This window comes from Carettochelys insculpta, chromosome 32 (assembly GCF_033958435.1).
Source record: "Carettochelys insculpta isolate YL-2023 chromosome 32, ASM3395843v1, whole genome shotgun sequence".
Taxonomy (NCBI): domain Eukaryota; kingdom Metazoa; phylum Chordata; order Testudines; family Carettochelyidae; genus Carettochelys; species Carettochelys insculpta.
The window spans coordinates 3461665-3476433 of NC_134168.1; the positions used below are offsets into that span (position 1 = coordinate 3461665).

At 62.4% G+C, this 14769-nt stretch overlaps 3 protein-coding genes and 1 gene segment (V, D, J or C); all 4 read left to right on the top strand.

Annotated features, from left to right (window-relative positions):
- Positions 1 to 14769, top strand: part of LOC142004557 (T cell receptor alpha chain MC.7.G5-like) — a 369008-nt gene that overhangs the window by 123236 nt on the left and 231003 nt on the right. The gene's annotated exons all lie outside the window — the stretch shown is intronic.
- LOC142004437 (Ig heavy chain V region 3-like) lies at positions 93 to 2029 on the top strand. The segment is given in 3 exon segments: positions 93 to 138; positions 216 to 552; positions 1933 to 2029. Coding segments are annotated over 3 exon segments (480 nt in total).
- LOC142004438 (uncharacterized) lies at positions 2026 to 9842 on the top strand. The gene is made up of 5 exons (XM_074982092.1): positions 2026 to 2071; positions 2149 to 2448; positions 4905 to 4933; positions 7942 to 7969; positions 9382 to 9842. The coding sequence occupies exons 1-5, from the start codon at positions 2026 to 2028 to the stop codon at positions 9840 to 9842; spliced, it is 864 nt and encodes a 287-aa protein (XP_074838193.1).
- LOC142004439 (uncharacterized) lies at positions 11193 to 14757 on the top strand. The gene is given in 4 exon segments (XM_074982093.1): positions 11193 to 11388; positions 11466 to 11764; positions 12071 to 12113; positions 13814 to 14757. Coding segments are annotated over 4 exon segments (1482 nt in total).

The following is a 14769-nucleotide window of genomic DNA, read 5'->3' on the forward strand; positions in this document are numbered from 1 at the left end:
CCGGGCCGATCCGGGCCGATCCGGGCACCGGACACCGGACACCGGACACCGGACACGCGCCCCGAGACCCTTCCCCTCCGGCAGCGGCGGCCATGAGCTCCTGGCTTCTTCTCCTGCTGAGCGCAGCGGCGCTGGAAGGTATCTGCCCGCGGGGCCCCGCCGCGCTCGGGAAAGGGGGCGGCAGGTGTGACCCGTGTGTGTGTGTGTGTCCGCAGGGGCCCGCGGCCAGGTGCTTCTGGAGGAGTCCGGAGGGGACGTGAAGGAGGCCGCAGACTCCCTGCGCCTCTCCTGCAAAGCCTCCGGCTTCACCTTCAGCGACTACTGGATGTACTGGTACCGCCAGGCGCCCGGCAACGGGCCGGAGTGGGTGGCTTATATAAGCGACAGTGGGGGTAGTACGAGGTACCTGGATGCGGTGAAAGGCCGCTTCACCATCTCGCGGGACAACGCCAACAACCTGCTGCACCTGGACATGACCGGCCTGAAGCCCGAGGACACCGCCCGATACTACTGCGCCAGAGGCGCACAGGGAGGAGAAGCCGCCGGGCGCTGGTACAAAAACCGATACAAAAAGTCCGCAAAGCAGAAGCCTCCCGGGGAGCCCAGAAACGGGCCCCAGCTTTTAACTCCCTGCCCCGCGGCTGTTTCCCTTCTCACGGCTGGGGAGGGGCCTGGCTGCGGGAGTCCGGCCCAGCCCTTGGGTAATTTTCACCCCACCACTGAGTGACACCTCCCAGGGGTATCCTGTGAACAGACCCCCCAGTCCCGGAGCGGGGGTCCCCGGCCCTGCCCCCACCCGCGGGCGGACGCGGCTCTCACGCAGCGGGGAGAACAGGAGGGGGAGGGGGCGACAGGGCCACAGCCCAGAACAGACTTGTCAGCACAGGGACCAGAACCCGTCAGTCCGACCCGTCCTGGGGAGCGGGGCCAGAGGGGTCCCCGAGCCGGGCCCTGGCCCCTCCCTCCCTCCACAGCCAGACGAGACCGCTGCGCTCAGCAGCCCAGTTCCGACCAGGCCAGCCCGGTCCCTGCTCCGCCTCTGGCCTGTTCCCGGGAAGAAAGGGGTCCCCTGGTTGCCTGGGTTACCAAGGCCACGGAGGTCCAGCGTCTATACCGAGAAAGTCATCGTATGGGAAGTTCCATCCCCGACTACACTACGCCCGGGGAAACTGAGGCACCCACCATACAGGCCAGCAGGAAACCTCGGCAGCCGAAGCAGCTGGCTAAAGTCTTCACTCACCCCCACCACCTCGACAAAGGCAGCGCTGCACCGCACATCCCCGGGAAACCAATCGGAGTTGTGCCCCCAGTTCCTCACTCTCCCCTATCGAGCCCAGCCCCACACGGGGTACCCTTGTGACCTGCTCCGTACAAAAGCTGCTGCCCAGGCCAGAGGCGCTGGGGGGGTTACACAAGGGGTGAGCGTGGCTGGGATACTGGGCGGGTTCCGGGGCGGGGGGTGCTCAAATCGTGTGAAATTTGCTGAGCGGGCAGGACCCGAACCCCTGTTAGCCTCGTTTCCAAGGGGAAGCGCGTCTGCATCGCTCCCGCACAGACCCGTCAGCATCCCCCGCCCCTGCGCAACCCCCGGCCACCGCCTGGCCCCGTTCTCCAGCCCAGCGCTGTGTGTCCCCTCCGGGTCCGCCCCAGCTCCCCTCCGCCCCAGGAGCTCACTGGTGCGGCTGGGGATGAAGTGGGAGTCCGGCCCGACGGCCTGGGGAGCTCGCCGGGGGGCGCAGGTCACATGTACAACCCGAGTCGGTCCCGGCCACCGGGGCTCTCTGGGGGCGCGGCAAACCACCCCCCCGCGTTAGCCCCGGTCACTCCGGTGCCCAATGAGGGACGTTGGCCCTGGGAGAGAGGCGGGAACATGCAAATGAGGGGGCGTGGTTCCTGTTCTCCGCTCCTGGTCTGTGCCTGGCCGGGCTGCAGCGGGAACACAGACCCCAGCCCCGCGCCGGGCCGATCCGGGCCCCGGACACCGGACACGCGCCCCGAGACCCTTCCCCTCCGGCAGCGGCGGCCATGAGCTCCTGGCTCCTTCTCCTGCTGAGCGCAGCGGCGCTGGAAGGTATCTGCCCGCGGGGCCCCGCCGCGCTCGGGGAAGGGGGCGGCAGGCGTGACCCGTGTGTGTGTGTGTGTCCGCAGGGGCCCGCGGCCAGGTGCTTCTGGAGGAGTCCGGAGGGGACGTGAAGGAGGCCGGAGACTCCCTGCGCCTCTTCTGCAAAGCCTCCGGCTTCACCTTCAGCAGCTACTGGATGTACTGGTACCGCCAGGCGCCCGGCAAGGGGCCGGAGTGGGTCGCAGAAATAAGCACAGACGGGGGTAGTACGAGCTACGCGGATGCGGTGAGAGGCCGCTTCACCATCTCCCGGGACAACGCCAACAACCTGCTGCACCTGGACATGACCGGCCTGAGGCCCGAGGACACCGCCCGGTACTACTGCGTTAGACACACAGCGATAAGGAGCCGCTGAGCGCCGGTACAAGAAGTGGGGCGGAAGCCGCGTCCCGCCCCCTCTGCGCCGGCGGGCCGAGCCGGGAGGGGCGAGCGCGCAGCCGGGGCCGCCGCAGGCTGCAGGGGAGGAAGCGGAGAAGCGTTTCCAGAGCTCTGTCCCGGACGTTTCCCTGCGCGAACCCAGCAGGGGCAGCCGGAGCCCGGCCCGCGCCCCGCCCAGCGCACACACGGACAGACAGACACACGGACGGACGGACAGACAGACAGACAGACACACGGACGGACGGACAGACCGGGCTGTGCTGGGTTTGCGCGGGGTGGGGGGAGCTGACTGGAGCCTCATTGTATCACTGCAGGAAGTGGCCGCCAGGTGAGGCTGTTCTCCCGCAGTCCCGCTTCGGCGCCAGCGCAGCCCGCAGGAGCGCTCCGGGCTGGGCCCTTCCCAGCTGCCCTGGCAGAACGCGGGGGCCCGGGCGTCACCAGAACCTCCTGCCCCCACCTTTACCCCCGTCCTGCCGTGTGCAGGGCCAGGGCGTGGCTCAGCCCCGACTCCTCGTGTGCCGCTGCCGGCCCCGCACGAACTCCCTGGCTGCCGACTTCCTTTACTTCCCCGCGACACCCCTGGCTCGTGGGTGCTCTGCGTGGGGAAACTGAGGCACCCAGCAGGGCTTTACTGCCGGCCGGTGGGAAACACGTGCAACCGAAGCAGGGGAATAACCTCTTCACACCCACCTCCTGCAAGTGCGCGACCCCCCCGCAATGCTCTGTCACACCCCTAGGAATTGGGCTCCTAATTTCTTAGGTTACTACGTCTGGCGTAGCCCCAAGGAAGTGTTCAACTGAGAGATGATCAGACCCAAGCAGTACACACCTTCCACCCCGGAGCAGAGTACTTCAGCCTGGGGTGTCTGTGGGGGGGGGGGCGGTACTGTGATGGGGTTCTGGGGTCCCCCAAGCTCTGCACCCTGTCCACAGGCAGGAGAGTCTCTCACTCAGCAGGAAAACAGCGGGTTTATTAGCCGACAGGACACAGCATCGTACAGAGGACTCAGTACATCAGGCAGAGACAGCCAGTCCAATCCATGTTGAGGAGAGGAGGCCCCGAGGGGCCCCCAGAGCCGGGGCCTGGCCCCCTCCTTTGTCTCTCTCTCTCTCCCAGCCCAGACTAACTGCTTCCAACTCCCAGTTCCAATTCAAACCCCTCAGGCTCCACCTCCTCCTTTGTCTGCAGTACAAAGGTGTTACCTGGTTGTCAGGGTTATCCTCAGCAGGAGCCCCACACCCTCTGTGAGCCACACACATACACAGGTATCCCCCACTCCATCACATCTCTCCCCCCTTCCAGACCGAACTGAGCGGGGTCACTCAGTCGGTGACCTGGGGAAGTTCGGGGCCCTCCCCTCGTGATTGGGCGTCGGCTGCACCCTCAGTGCTCCCCTTGATGTGCACCACCTCCATGTCATAATCCTGCTGGGGGAGGCTCCAAGTCAGGAGCTTGGTCTTGGCCCTTTTCATGTGATACAGCCAGACAAGTCCCTTTAGTTCCCTCAGGTTGGTCGGTCTCCCGGCCTTTGTTTCTGGTCCATCAGCCACGTTCTCAAGTCGGGCAGGCAGAGCCCATACAGATGCTGCAGCACCAACAGATCAAATAGTTCTTTTCTGGTCTGGGCCCTGCCCCGTCTGCCCACCAGTCCATACAGCTGCTCCGCCCAATGTTTGGAATTCAGTTACAGTCCAGTAAAGGAAGGTACAAATGCTTCCACCCTTGGCATTTAGCCAGACCACCAAAATGGTTGTGTGCCTCAGTTTCCCCTTTCATGCCACACAATAGGTTTGGAATGTTCCTTCTCATGGCAGAGGTTGCAAAACTAGTTACAGGGAACAATGGTGACATTTCAGAGTTACAGACTCCTTCAACATACAATTCATGCTTCTACATCAATGTCCTCATGTCACATGGCTCTTTTCAAACATTCAGTGTATGGTACAATTCTACAGCTTTTGGTAGCAGCACCCCTTGGTTACAGCAGTCGGCGTGAGTAACAGAACAAACCCATTGCAACTGTACATTTACGTTGCTCTTTGGTAGACCACAACTTTTGTGTAACCTCCTTGAGAATCTGGTATTTTGGGGATAAATGGCTGAGGCCTTTCTTAGCACCATCAAGTTCTAATCTTCTCCCTTGCCCCCTGGGGTGGAAATTTGATCTCTCTGGCTGTGCCCTCTCTTCTAACAAGAGCTGCGCCATTGATGATCTCAGGGAGACAGCCCCCTTCCTGCCAGTCTGGAAATTTGCAAACCAAACTGCTTTCTGAGAGTTGTTTTGTGAGTCCCAGACGCAGAATCCACATGGAGGAATCCACATGGAGGAATCCCATGGGATAGGAGGAAAGGTCCTTTCATGGATCGGAAATTGGTTAAAAGACAGAAAACAAAGGGTTGGAATAAATGGTAAATTTTCACAATGGAGGGGGGTAACTAGTGGTGTTCCCCAGGGCTCAGTCCTGGGACCGATCCTGTTCAACTTGTTCATCAATGATCTAGAAAATGAGGTAAGCAGTGAGGTGGCAAAGTTTGCAGATGACACCAAGTTGTTCAGGACAGTCAAAAGCAAAAGGGATTGTGAAGAACTACAAGGAGATCTCAGCAAACTGAGTGATTGGGCAGCAAAATGGCAAATGAAATTTAATGTGGGTAAGTGTAAGGTAATGCATGTTGGAAAAAATAACCCAAATTACACGTACTACATGATGGGGTCAAATTTAGCTACGACAGATCAGGAAAGGGATCTTGGAGTTATAGTGGATAGTTCTCTGAAGACATCCACGCAGTGTGCAGCGGCAGTTAGTAAGGCAAATAGGATGTTAGGAATTATTAAAAAAGGGATCGATAATAAGACAAAAGATATCATACTTCCCCTATATAAAACTATGGTACGCCCACATCTCGAGTACTGCGTGCAGATGTGGTCTCCTCACCTCAAAAAAGATATATTGGCATTAGAAAAGGTTCAGAAAAGGGCGACTAAGATGATTAGGGGCTTGGAAAGGGTCCCATATGGGGAGAGGCTAGAGAGACTGGGACTTTTCAGTTTGGAAAAGAGGCGATTGAGGGGCGATATGATAGAGGTATATAAAATCATGAATGGTGTGGAGAAAGTGAATATAGAAAAATTATTTACCTTTTCCCATAATACAAGAACTAGGGGACACCAAATGAAATTGATGGGTAGTAGGTTCAAAACTAATAAAAGGAAATTTTTCTTCACACAGCGCACAGTCAACCTGTGGAACTCCTTGCCCGAGGAGGCTGTGAAGGCCAGGACTCTATTAGGGTTTAAAAAAGAGCTTGATAAATTTTTGCAGGTCAGGTCCATAAATAGCTATTAGCCAGGGATAAAGTATGGTGCCCTAGCCTTCATAACAAGGGCAGGAGATGGATGGCAGGAGATAAATCACTTGTCTTCTGTTCTCCTTCTCTGGGGCACCTGGCATTGGCCACCGTCGGCAGATGGGATGCTGGGCTTGATGGACCTTTGGTCTGACCCAGTATGGCCATTCTTATGTTCTTATGTTCTTATGTTCTTATGTTTATCCCTTACTGGCCCACCAGGCCCTCAGCTCCTTTGTCCTTTTACCTCCAACTACTGCCTCCCCATGGAATCAGAAGTGGAGTCCAGTATAAGAATATAAGTGTTTCCACCATCTGGAGATGGGGAATTGCTGGCGCTCTCCTGCATCCTACAGAGACTGACTGTGCAACTGTTTTATTTGGTTCTCACAGGGCTGCTCACATTCCCTGATAGTTTTTACTTTACTTGCACCAGCTTCCAATTCCTGAGAAACTTTTACCCTGCCTGCTTTGGACCCTTGCAGAGCACAGCCAGTGGTTTCACACTCAGGCAGGTCCTGGCTAGCAGGAGCTGAAACAAACTTCTCCCCAGGCAAAGGGTTGCTCTGGTGCTTACAGACAAGCACCTTTCCTGTTCACTCTCCTTTACCTCACTCCCATTTTCTGCAGTCCCCACAGACGGGTCAGGAAAAGTTTCAGGGAAATTCTTTTCCTCAAGAGCTCCCCCAAACAACAACTCACCCCTGTCTGGCTCCACAGGGCACTGCTCCCTTGAGCCACAACCAGCTCCTGGGTTTCACCTACACCCAGGATCACTTCTGGCCCATCAGGCAGATTCCCATGTAATCCCCCTCCAGGCAGACAGCCAGTACCACCGGACAGAAGGTCAGGGTCCCTTTCCTCCCTTCTGCTACCAGCTTCTTTATCTTCATCAGTCAGCATAACTCCATTGCCCATCTGTTTTTGTGTCCTGGTGAGAGGATGACTCTGGTAGGACAGAGTCCTCTCACCCCCTCCCAGTAACACCTCAGCATCAGGCAAAGAACAAGTACCAGAATCGTCTGGTCTCTGGGATTCCCTGATGATACTAACTGGAGCAGACCGAGTTAAAGCATCATCCCCCCTGAGAGACACAGAGGCAGGCCCACTTCCCATCTGGGCTTCAGCTGCCCTCAGATCCAGCTCTGGGATCTTGGCTCCATCTCGAGCCCCCCAGGCTCAGGCAAAGGATTCACTTCCCCAGAAGCAGAAGCACTTTTCTTGCACCAAGGACCAGTGTCCTTAGCAGGGACACCACTGCCCCATCCCGGAGCCATTCCCTCTGCTCCAGCCCCCATGGCTGGATTCAGAGACACACCTGGAATGCTCTTTCCTGGTGGATCCGTCTCCAGCCACCCCAGGCTGGGGAATCTTCCTCAGACAATGGGCTAGTTTCCTCATTGGCACCTTTTCCAAATGCAGGCTCTGCTCTCTCCCCAGGCTGCTGCTGCTGTTCAACACAGACAGACAATGGGAGACACTTTCTCCTTTGTCCCAGCCCCCGGGCTGGTCTCCACACACACACAGAAGGTGGAGCAGCTTCTCTCACAGACAACTTGCCATTCGCAGTGGACAAGCTGCTTTCCTGCACAGACACACAGGCACCTTCCTCGGCCCAGGCCTGGGAAACTTTTCGCAGGTCTGTCTTGGCCACTAGTAGATGATGGGTTGGAATCGCTCCTTCCCTCCTTGAGCTGTGGCAGGCCACTTGGTTCAGAGCTCCATGCAGTCCAGGGTTCCCTGCCCCGATCCAGGCTCACCTCTGCAGGATTCTCCCCAGCCCTCAGCTCCGCCACTGCACATCCACGCTGCCTTGTCCAGCTTCTTTAATCTCGATTCAGTTTCCAGGTGCTGCCACTTCACAGCGAAGTTGCTTAGCGTGGTTGCAGGCTCTCAGGCTGATGCCCTCTGCACCCCACGCTTCCTGGAAGAATCCCTTCAGTGTGCCAGGCTCCTTGCGGGTCACAAGCTGCCCAGGGTTAGGCCGTAGGCCCCTCTGCCCTCTGGGACCGACTCCAACAGACTCCCAGCGGAACCCCTTCTTCAGTGTGACACCCGCTCTCAAGGACCATGAGCACACTGTCTTGGGAAGAACTCATTCAGCGTCAGCCTCCTCAGGGGTCACTTGTTCCTGGGGGTTGGGCTCTCGGCCCCTCCACCTTCTGGGACCGACTCCAACAGATTCCCAGGAGTAACCCCTCCTCAGGTGCGACACCCCCTCTCGAGGACCACAACCGCAGTTGCTTGGGTTCGGCCGCAGGCCCCTCCGCCTTGGGGAACTGCACCTCACTGCCCTTCAGCACACCTGGGTCTCGCAGGCCCCACTTCTTCCGGGGCCCCGGTCACTTACTGCTGGATGCTCCATCCTCGGGGTGCAGAACATCCCACTCCTGACACCAGTGTGATGGGGTTCTGGGGTCCCCCAAGCTCTGCACCCTGTCCACAGGCAGGAGAGTCTCTCACTCAGCAGGAAAACAGCGGGTTTATTAGCCGACAGGACACAGCATCGTACAGAGGACTCAGTACATCAGGCAGAGACAGCCAGTCCAATCCATGTTGAGGAGAGGAGGCCCCGAGGGGCCCCCAGAGCTGGGGCCTGGCCCCCTCCTTTGTCTCTCTCTCTCTCCCAGCCCAGACTAACTGCTTCCAACTCCCAGTTCCAATTCAAACCCCTCAGGCTCCACCTCCTCCTTTGTCTGCAGTACAAAGGTGTTACCTGGTTGTCAGGGTTATCCTCAGCAGGAGCCCCACACCCTCTGTGAGCCACACACATACACAGGTATCCCCCACTTCATCACAGGTACACAGGCTGGGATTCTCGGGAGGTTCAGGGGAGGGAGGTGCTCAAATCCTGTTGAAATTGGGGGCCCGGCAGGGTCCTAAACCCCCTTGACATTCGTTTGCAATGGGCAGCGCCCCTCCCCCGCTCCCGCACAGACCCGTCAGCATCCCCCGCCCCTGCGCAACCCCCGGCCACCGCCTGGCCCCGTTCTCCAGCCCAGCTGTGTGTGTCCCCCCGGGTCCCACCCAGCGCCCCTCCGCCCCAGGAGCTTACTGGTGCGGCTGGGGATGAAGTGGGAGTCCGGCCCGAGGGCCTGGGGAGCTCGCCGGGGGTCGCAGGTCACATTTACAACCCGAGTCGGTCCCGGCCACCGGGGATCCCCGGGGGCGCGGAACAAACATCCCCCCTTCCGCAGCTCCCGTCACGCCGGTGCCCAATGAGGGACGTTGGCACAGGGAGAGAGGCGGGAACATGCAAATGAGGGGGCGTGGTTCCTGGTCAGCGCTCCGGGTCTGTGCCTGGCCGGGCTCCAGCGGGAACACAGACCCCAGACCCCGCGCCGGGCCGAGCCGGGCACCGGGCACCGGACACGCGCCCCGAGACCCTTCCCCTCCGGCAGCGGCGGCCATGAGCTCCTGGCTCCTTCTCCTGCTGAGCGCAGCGGCGCTGGAAGGTATCTGCCCGCGGGGCCCCGCCGCGCTCGGGAAAGGGGCCGGCAGGTGTGACCCGTGTGTGTGTGTGTGTCCGCAGGGGCCCGCGGCCAGGTGCGGCTGGAGGAGTCCGGAGGGGACGTGAAGGAGGCCGGAGACTCCCTGCGCCTCTCCTGCAAAGCCTCCGGCTTCACCTTCGGAGATTACTACATGTACTGGTACCGCCAGGCGCCCGGCAAGGGGCCGGAGTGGGTGGCTTATATCAGCTACTGGGCCGGCAGTACCATAAATTACGCCAGCTCGGTCCAAGGCCGCTTCACCATCTCGCGGGACAACGCCAACAACCTGTTGCACCTGGACATGACCGGCCTGAGGCCCGAGGACACCGCCCGCTATTACTGCGCCAGAGGCGCACAGGCAGGTGAAACCGCCGGGCGCTGGTACAAAAACCAGAGCGCGCAGGAAATCTCAAGCCCGCCCCGCGGCCCGCGGGCAGCCGGGAGGCTCGGAGCGCAGCCTGGGGTCACCCGAGCAGAAAGAGCACAAGAGAGTCTGAAGTAACTCTCCCATCCCGCTGGCTGTCCGCCGCCGCCCCCGCCGAGGGAGGGACAGATAGTCCGCAAAGCAGGAGCCTCCCGGGCAGCCCAGAAACGGGCCCCAGCTTTTAAGTCCCTGCCCCGCGGCTGTTTCCCTTCTCACGGCTGGGGAGGGGCCTGGCTGCGGGAGTCCGGCCCAGCCCTCGGGTAATTTTCACCCCACCACTGAGTGACTCCTCCCAGGGGTATCCTGTGAACAGACCCCCCAGTCCCGGAGCGGGGGTCCCCGGCCCTGCCCCCCCCGGGGGGACGCGGCTCTCACGCAGCGGGGAGAACAGGAGGGGGACGGGGCGACAGGGTCACAGCCCAGAACAGACTTGTCAGCATAGGGACCAGAACCCGTCAGTCCGACCCGTCCTGGGGAGCGGGGCCAGAGGGGTCCCCCAGCCGGGCCCTGGCCCCTCCCGCCCTTCCCAGCCAGACAGGACTGCTCCGCTCAGCAGCCCAGTTCCGATTGCAGCCGGCCCGGTCCCTCCTCCGCCTCTGGCCTGTTCCCGGGAAGAAAGGGGTCCCCTGGTTGCCTGGGTTACCAAGGCCACGGAGGTCCAGCGTCTATACCGAGAAAGTCATCGTATGGGAAGTTCCATCCCCGACTACACTACGCCCGGGGAAACTGAGGCACCCACCATACAGGCCAGCAGGAAACCTCGGCAGCCGAAGCAGCTGGCTAAAGTCTTCACTCACCCCCACCACCTCGACAAAGGCAGCGCTGCACCGCACATCCCCGGGAAACCAATCGGAGTTGTGCCCCCAGTTCCTCAATCTCCCCTATCGAGCCCAGCCCCACACGGGGTACCCTTGTGACCTGCTCCGTACAAAAGCTGCTGTCCAGGCCAGAGGCGCTGGGGGGGTTACACAAGGGGTGAGCGTGGCTGGGATCCTGGGCGGGTTCCGGGGCGGGGGGTGCTCAAATCGTGTGAAATTTGCTGAGCGGGCAGGACCCTAACCCCTGTTAGCCTCGTTTCCAAGGGGAAGCGCGTCTGCATCTCTCCCGCACAGACCCGTCAGCATCCCCCGCCCCTGCGCAACCCCCGGCCACCGCCTGGCCCCGTTCTCCAGCCCAGCGACGTGAGTCCCCTCCGGGTCCCACCCAGCGCCCCTCCGCCCCAGGAGCTCAGTGGAGCGGCTGGGGATGAAGTGGGAGTCCGGCCCGAGGGCCTGGGGAGCTCGCCGGGGGGCGCAGCTCAAATTTACAACCCGAGTCGGTCCCGGCCACCGGGGATCCCCGGGGGCGCGGAACAAACACCCCCCGCCCTTAGTCCTCGTCACGCCGGTGCCCAATGAGGGACGTTGGCGCAGGGAGAGAGGCGGGAACATGCAATTGAGGGGGCGTGGTTCCTGTTCAGCGCTCCGGGTCTGTGCCTGGCCGGGCTGCAGCGGGAACACAGACCTCAGCGCCCGGCGCCGGGCCGAGCCGGGCACCGGACACGCCTCCCGAGACCCTTCCCCTCCGGCAGCGGCGGCCATGAGCTCCTGGCTCCTTCTCCTGCTGAGCGCAGCGGCGCTGGAAGGTATCTGCCCGCGGGGCCCCGCCGCGCTCGGGGAAGGGGGCGGCAGGTGTGACCCGTGTGTGCGTGTGTGTCCGCAGGGGCCCGCGGCCAGGTGCGGCTGGAGGAGTCCGGAGGGGACGTGAAGGAGGCCGGAGACTCCCTGCGCCTCTCCTGCAGAGCCTCCGGCTTCACCTTCAGCGAATACTACATGTACTGGTACCGCCAGGCGCCCGGCAAGGGGCCGGAGTGGGTCGCAGAAATAAGCACAGATGGGGGTAGTAAGAGCTACCTGGATGCGGTGAGAGGCCGCTTCACCATCTCCCGGGACAACGCCAACAACCTGCTGCACCTGGACATGACCGGCCTGAGGCCCGAGGACACCGCCCGATACTACTGCGTTAGACACACAGCGATAAGGATCCGCTGAGCGCCGGTACAAGAAGTGGGGCGGAAGCCGCGTCCCGCCCCCTCTGCGCCGCCGGGCCGAGCCGGGAGGGGCGAGCGCGCAGCCGGGGCCGCCGCAGGCTGCAGGGGAGGAAGCGGAGAAGCGTTTCCAGAGCTCTGTCCCGGCCCGTTTCGCAGCGCGAACCCAGCAGGGGCAGCCGGAGCCCGGCCCGCGCCCCGCCCAGCGCACACACACACGGACAGACAGACACACGGACGGACGGACAGACCGGGCTGTGCTGGGTTTGCGCGGGGGGAGCTGACTCGAGCCTCATTGTATCACTGGGGGAAGTGGCCGCCAGGTGAGGCTGTTCTCCCGCAGTCCTGCTTCGGCGCCAGCGCAGCCCGCAGGAGCGCTCCGGCCTGGGCCCTTCCCAGCTGCCCTGTGTGATGGGGTTCAGGGGTCCCCCTGCACTGCACCCCGTCCTCTGACAAGAGAGACTCTCACTCAGCAGGTACAACAGGAGGTTTATTAGGCGACAGATGTCCAGTTTCTCACAGAATCGACAGTACAGCAGTCAGAGACAGTCCTTCCAACCCGTCCTGGGGAGAAGACCCCGAGGGGTGCCCGTCTGGGGTGTAGCTTCACCCCTCCTCAGGCTGCCTCCTTCCAGCTCTCTCTTCCCCCAGCCTTTAACCGCCGCCCCCGATTCAAAACCCAGCTCGGCTCCTCCCTCCTCTTTGTTCAGGGCAGAGGTGTTACCTGCCAGTTGTAGCCCCAGGGTCATCCTCAGCCACTGGGAGCTGCTGCTTGCCTCGGACACCCAGCCTGACTCACACATGCACCCCCCCCACTCCATCACACCCTGACAGAACGCGGGGGCAGGGAGTCACCAGAACCTCCTGCCCCCACCTTTACCCCCGTCCTGCCGTGTGCAGGGCCAGGGCGTGGCTGAGCCCCGACTCCTCGTGTGCCGCTGCCGGCCCCGCACGAACTCCCTGGCTGCCGACTTCCTTTACTTCCCCGAGACACCCCTGGCTCGTGGGTGCTCTGCGTGGGGAAACTGAGGCACCAGCAGGGCTTTACTCCCGGCCGGTGGGACACACGTGCAACCGAAGCAGGGGAATAACCTCTTCACACCCACCTCCTGCAAGGGCGCGATCCCCCCCGCAATGCTCTGTCACACCCCTAGGAATTGGGCTCCTAATTTCTTAGATTACTACGTGTGGCCCAGCCCCAAGGACGTGTTCCCCTGAGAGATGATCAGACCCCCTCAGTACACACCTTCCATCCCGGAGCAGAGTACTTGAGCCTGGGGAGTGAGGGGGGGGGGCGGGACACAGGCTGGGATTCTGGGGAGGTTCAGGGGAGGGAGGTGCTCAAATCCTGTTGAAACTGGGGGCCCGGTAGGTTTCTAAACCCCCTTTACATTCGTTTACAATGGGCAGCGCCCCTCCCCCGCTCCCGCACAGACCCCTCAGCATCCCCCGCCCCTGAGCAACCCCCGGCCACCGCCTGGCCCCGTTCTGCAGCCCAGCGGTGTGTGTCCCCTTCGGGTCCCACCCAGCGCCCCTCCGCCCCAGGAACCCACTGGTGCGGCTGGGGATGAAGTGGGAATCCGGCCCGAGGGCCTGGGGAACTCGCCGGGGGGCGCAGCTCACATTTACAACCCGAGTCGGTCCCGGCCACCGGGGATCCCCGGGGGCGCGGAACAAACACCCCCCCCGCCGTAGCCCCCGTCACTCCGGTGCCCAATGAGGGACGTTGGCTCAGGGAGAGAGGCGGGAATATGCAAATGAGGGAGCGTGGTTCCTGTTAAGCGCTCCGGGTCTGTGCCTGGCCGGGCTGCAGCGGGAACACAGACCCCAGACCCCGCGCCGGGCCGAGCCGGGCACCGGACACGCGCCCCGAGACCCTTCCCCTCCGCCGGCGGCGGCCATGAGCTCCTGGCTCTTTCTTCTGCTGAGCGCAGCGGCGCTGGAAGGTATCTGCCCGCGGGGCCCCGCCGCGCTCGGGGAAGGGGGCGGCAGGTGTGACCCGTGTGTGTGTGTGTGTCCGCAGGGGCCCGCGGCCAGGTGCGGCTAGAGGAGTCCGGAGGGGACGTGAAGGAGGCTGGAGACTCCCTGCGCCTCTCCTGCAAAGCCTCCGGCTTCACCTTCAGCAGCTACGACATGAACTGGTACCGCCAGGCGCCCGGCAAGGGGCCGGAGTGGGTCGCTTACATAAGCACCGCTGGGGGTAGTACGAGCTACGCGGATGCGGTGAGAGGCCGCTTTACCATCTCCCGGGACAACAGCAACAACCTGCTGCACCTGGACATGACCGGCCTGAGGCCCGAGGACACCGCCCGCTATTACTGCGCCAGAGGCGCACAGCGATAAGGAGCCGCTGAGCGCCGGTACAAGAAGTGGGGCGGAAGCCGCGTCCCGCCCCCTCTGCGCCGCCGGGCCGAGCCGGGAGGGGCGAGCGCGCAGCCGGGGCCGCCGCAGGCTGCAGGGGAGGAAGCGGAGAAGCGTTTCCAGAGCTCTGTCCCGGCCCGTTTCCCTGCGCGAACCCAGCAGGGGCAGCCGGAGCCCGGCCCGCGCCCCGCCCAGCGCACACACACAGGGACAGACAGACAGACACACGGACGGACGGACGGGCAGACCGGGCTGTGCTGGGTTTGCGCGGGGAGGGAGCTCACTGGAGCCTCATTGTATCACTGCAGGAAGTGGCCGCCAGGTGAGGCTGTTCTCCCGCAGTCCCGCTTCGGCGCCAGCGCAGCCCGCAGGAGCGCTCCGGCCTGGGCCCTTCCCAGCTGCCCTGGCAGAACGCGGGGGCCCGGGCGTCACCAGAACCTCCTGCCCCCACCTTTACCCCCGTCCTGCCGTGTGCAGGGCCAGGGCGTGGCTCAGCCCCGACTCCTCGTGTGCCGCTGCCGGCCCCGCACGAACTCCCTGGCTGCCGACTTCCTTTACTTCCCCGCGACACCCCTGGCTCGTGGGTGCTCTGCGTGGGGAAACTGAGGCACCAGCAGG

Coding starts and splice junctions, on each gene's coding strand:
- LOC142004438 (XM_074982092.1), top strand. CDS start 2,026: ATGAGCTCCTGGCTCCTTCTCCTGCTGAGCGCAGCGGCGCTGGAAG. Junction 2,449..4,904: donor CACCGCCCGGTACTACTGCG/TTAGACACACAG, acceptor AAAGGGTTGGAA/TAAATGGTAAATTTTCACAA. Junction 7,970..9,381: donor CAGCGTCAGCCTCCTCAGGG/GTCACTTGTTCC, acceptor GTGTGTCCGCAG/GGGCCCGCGGCCAGGTGCGG.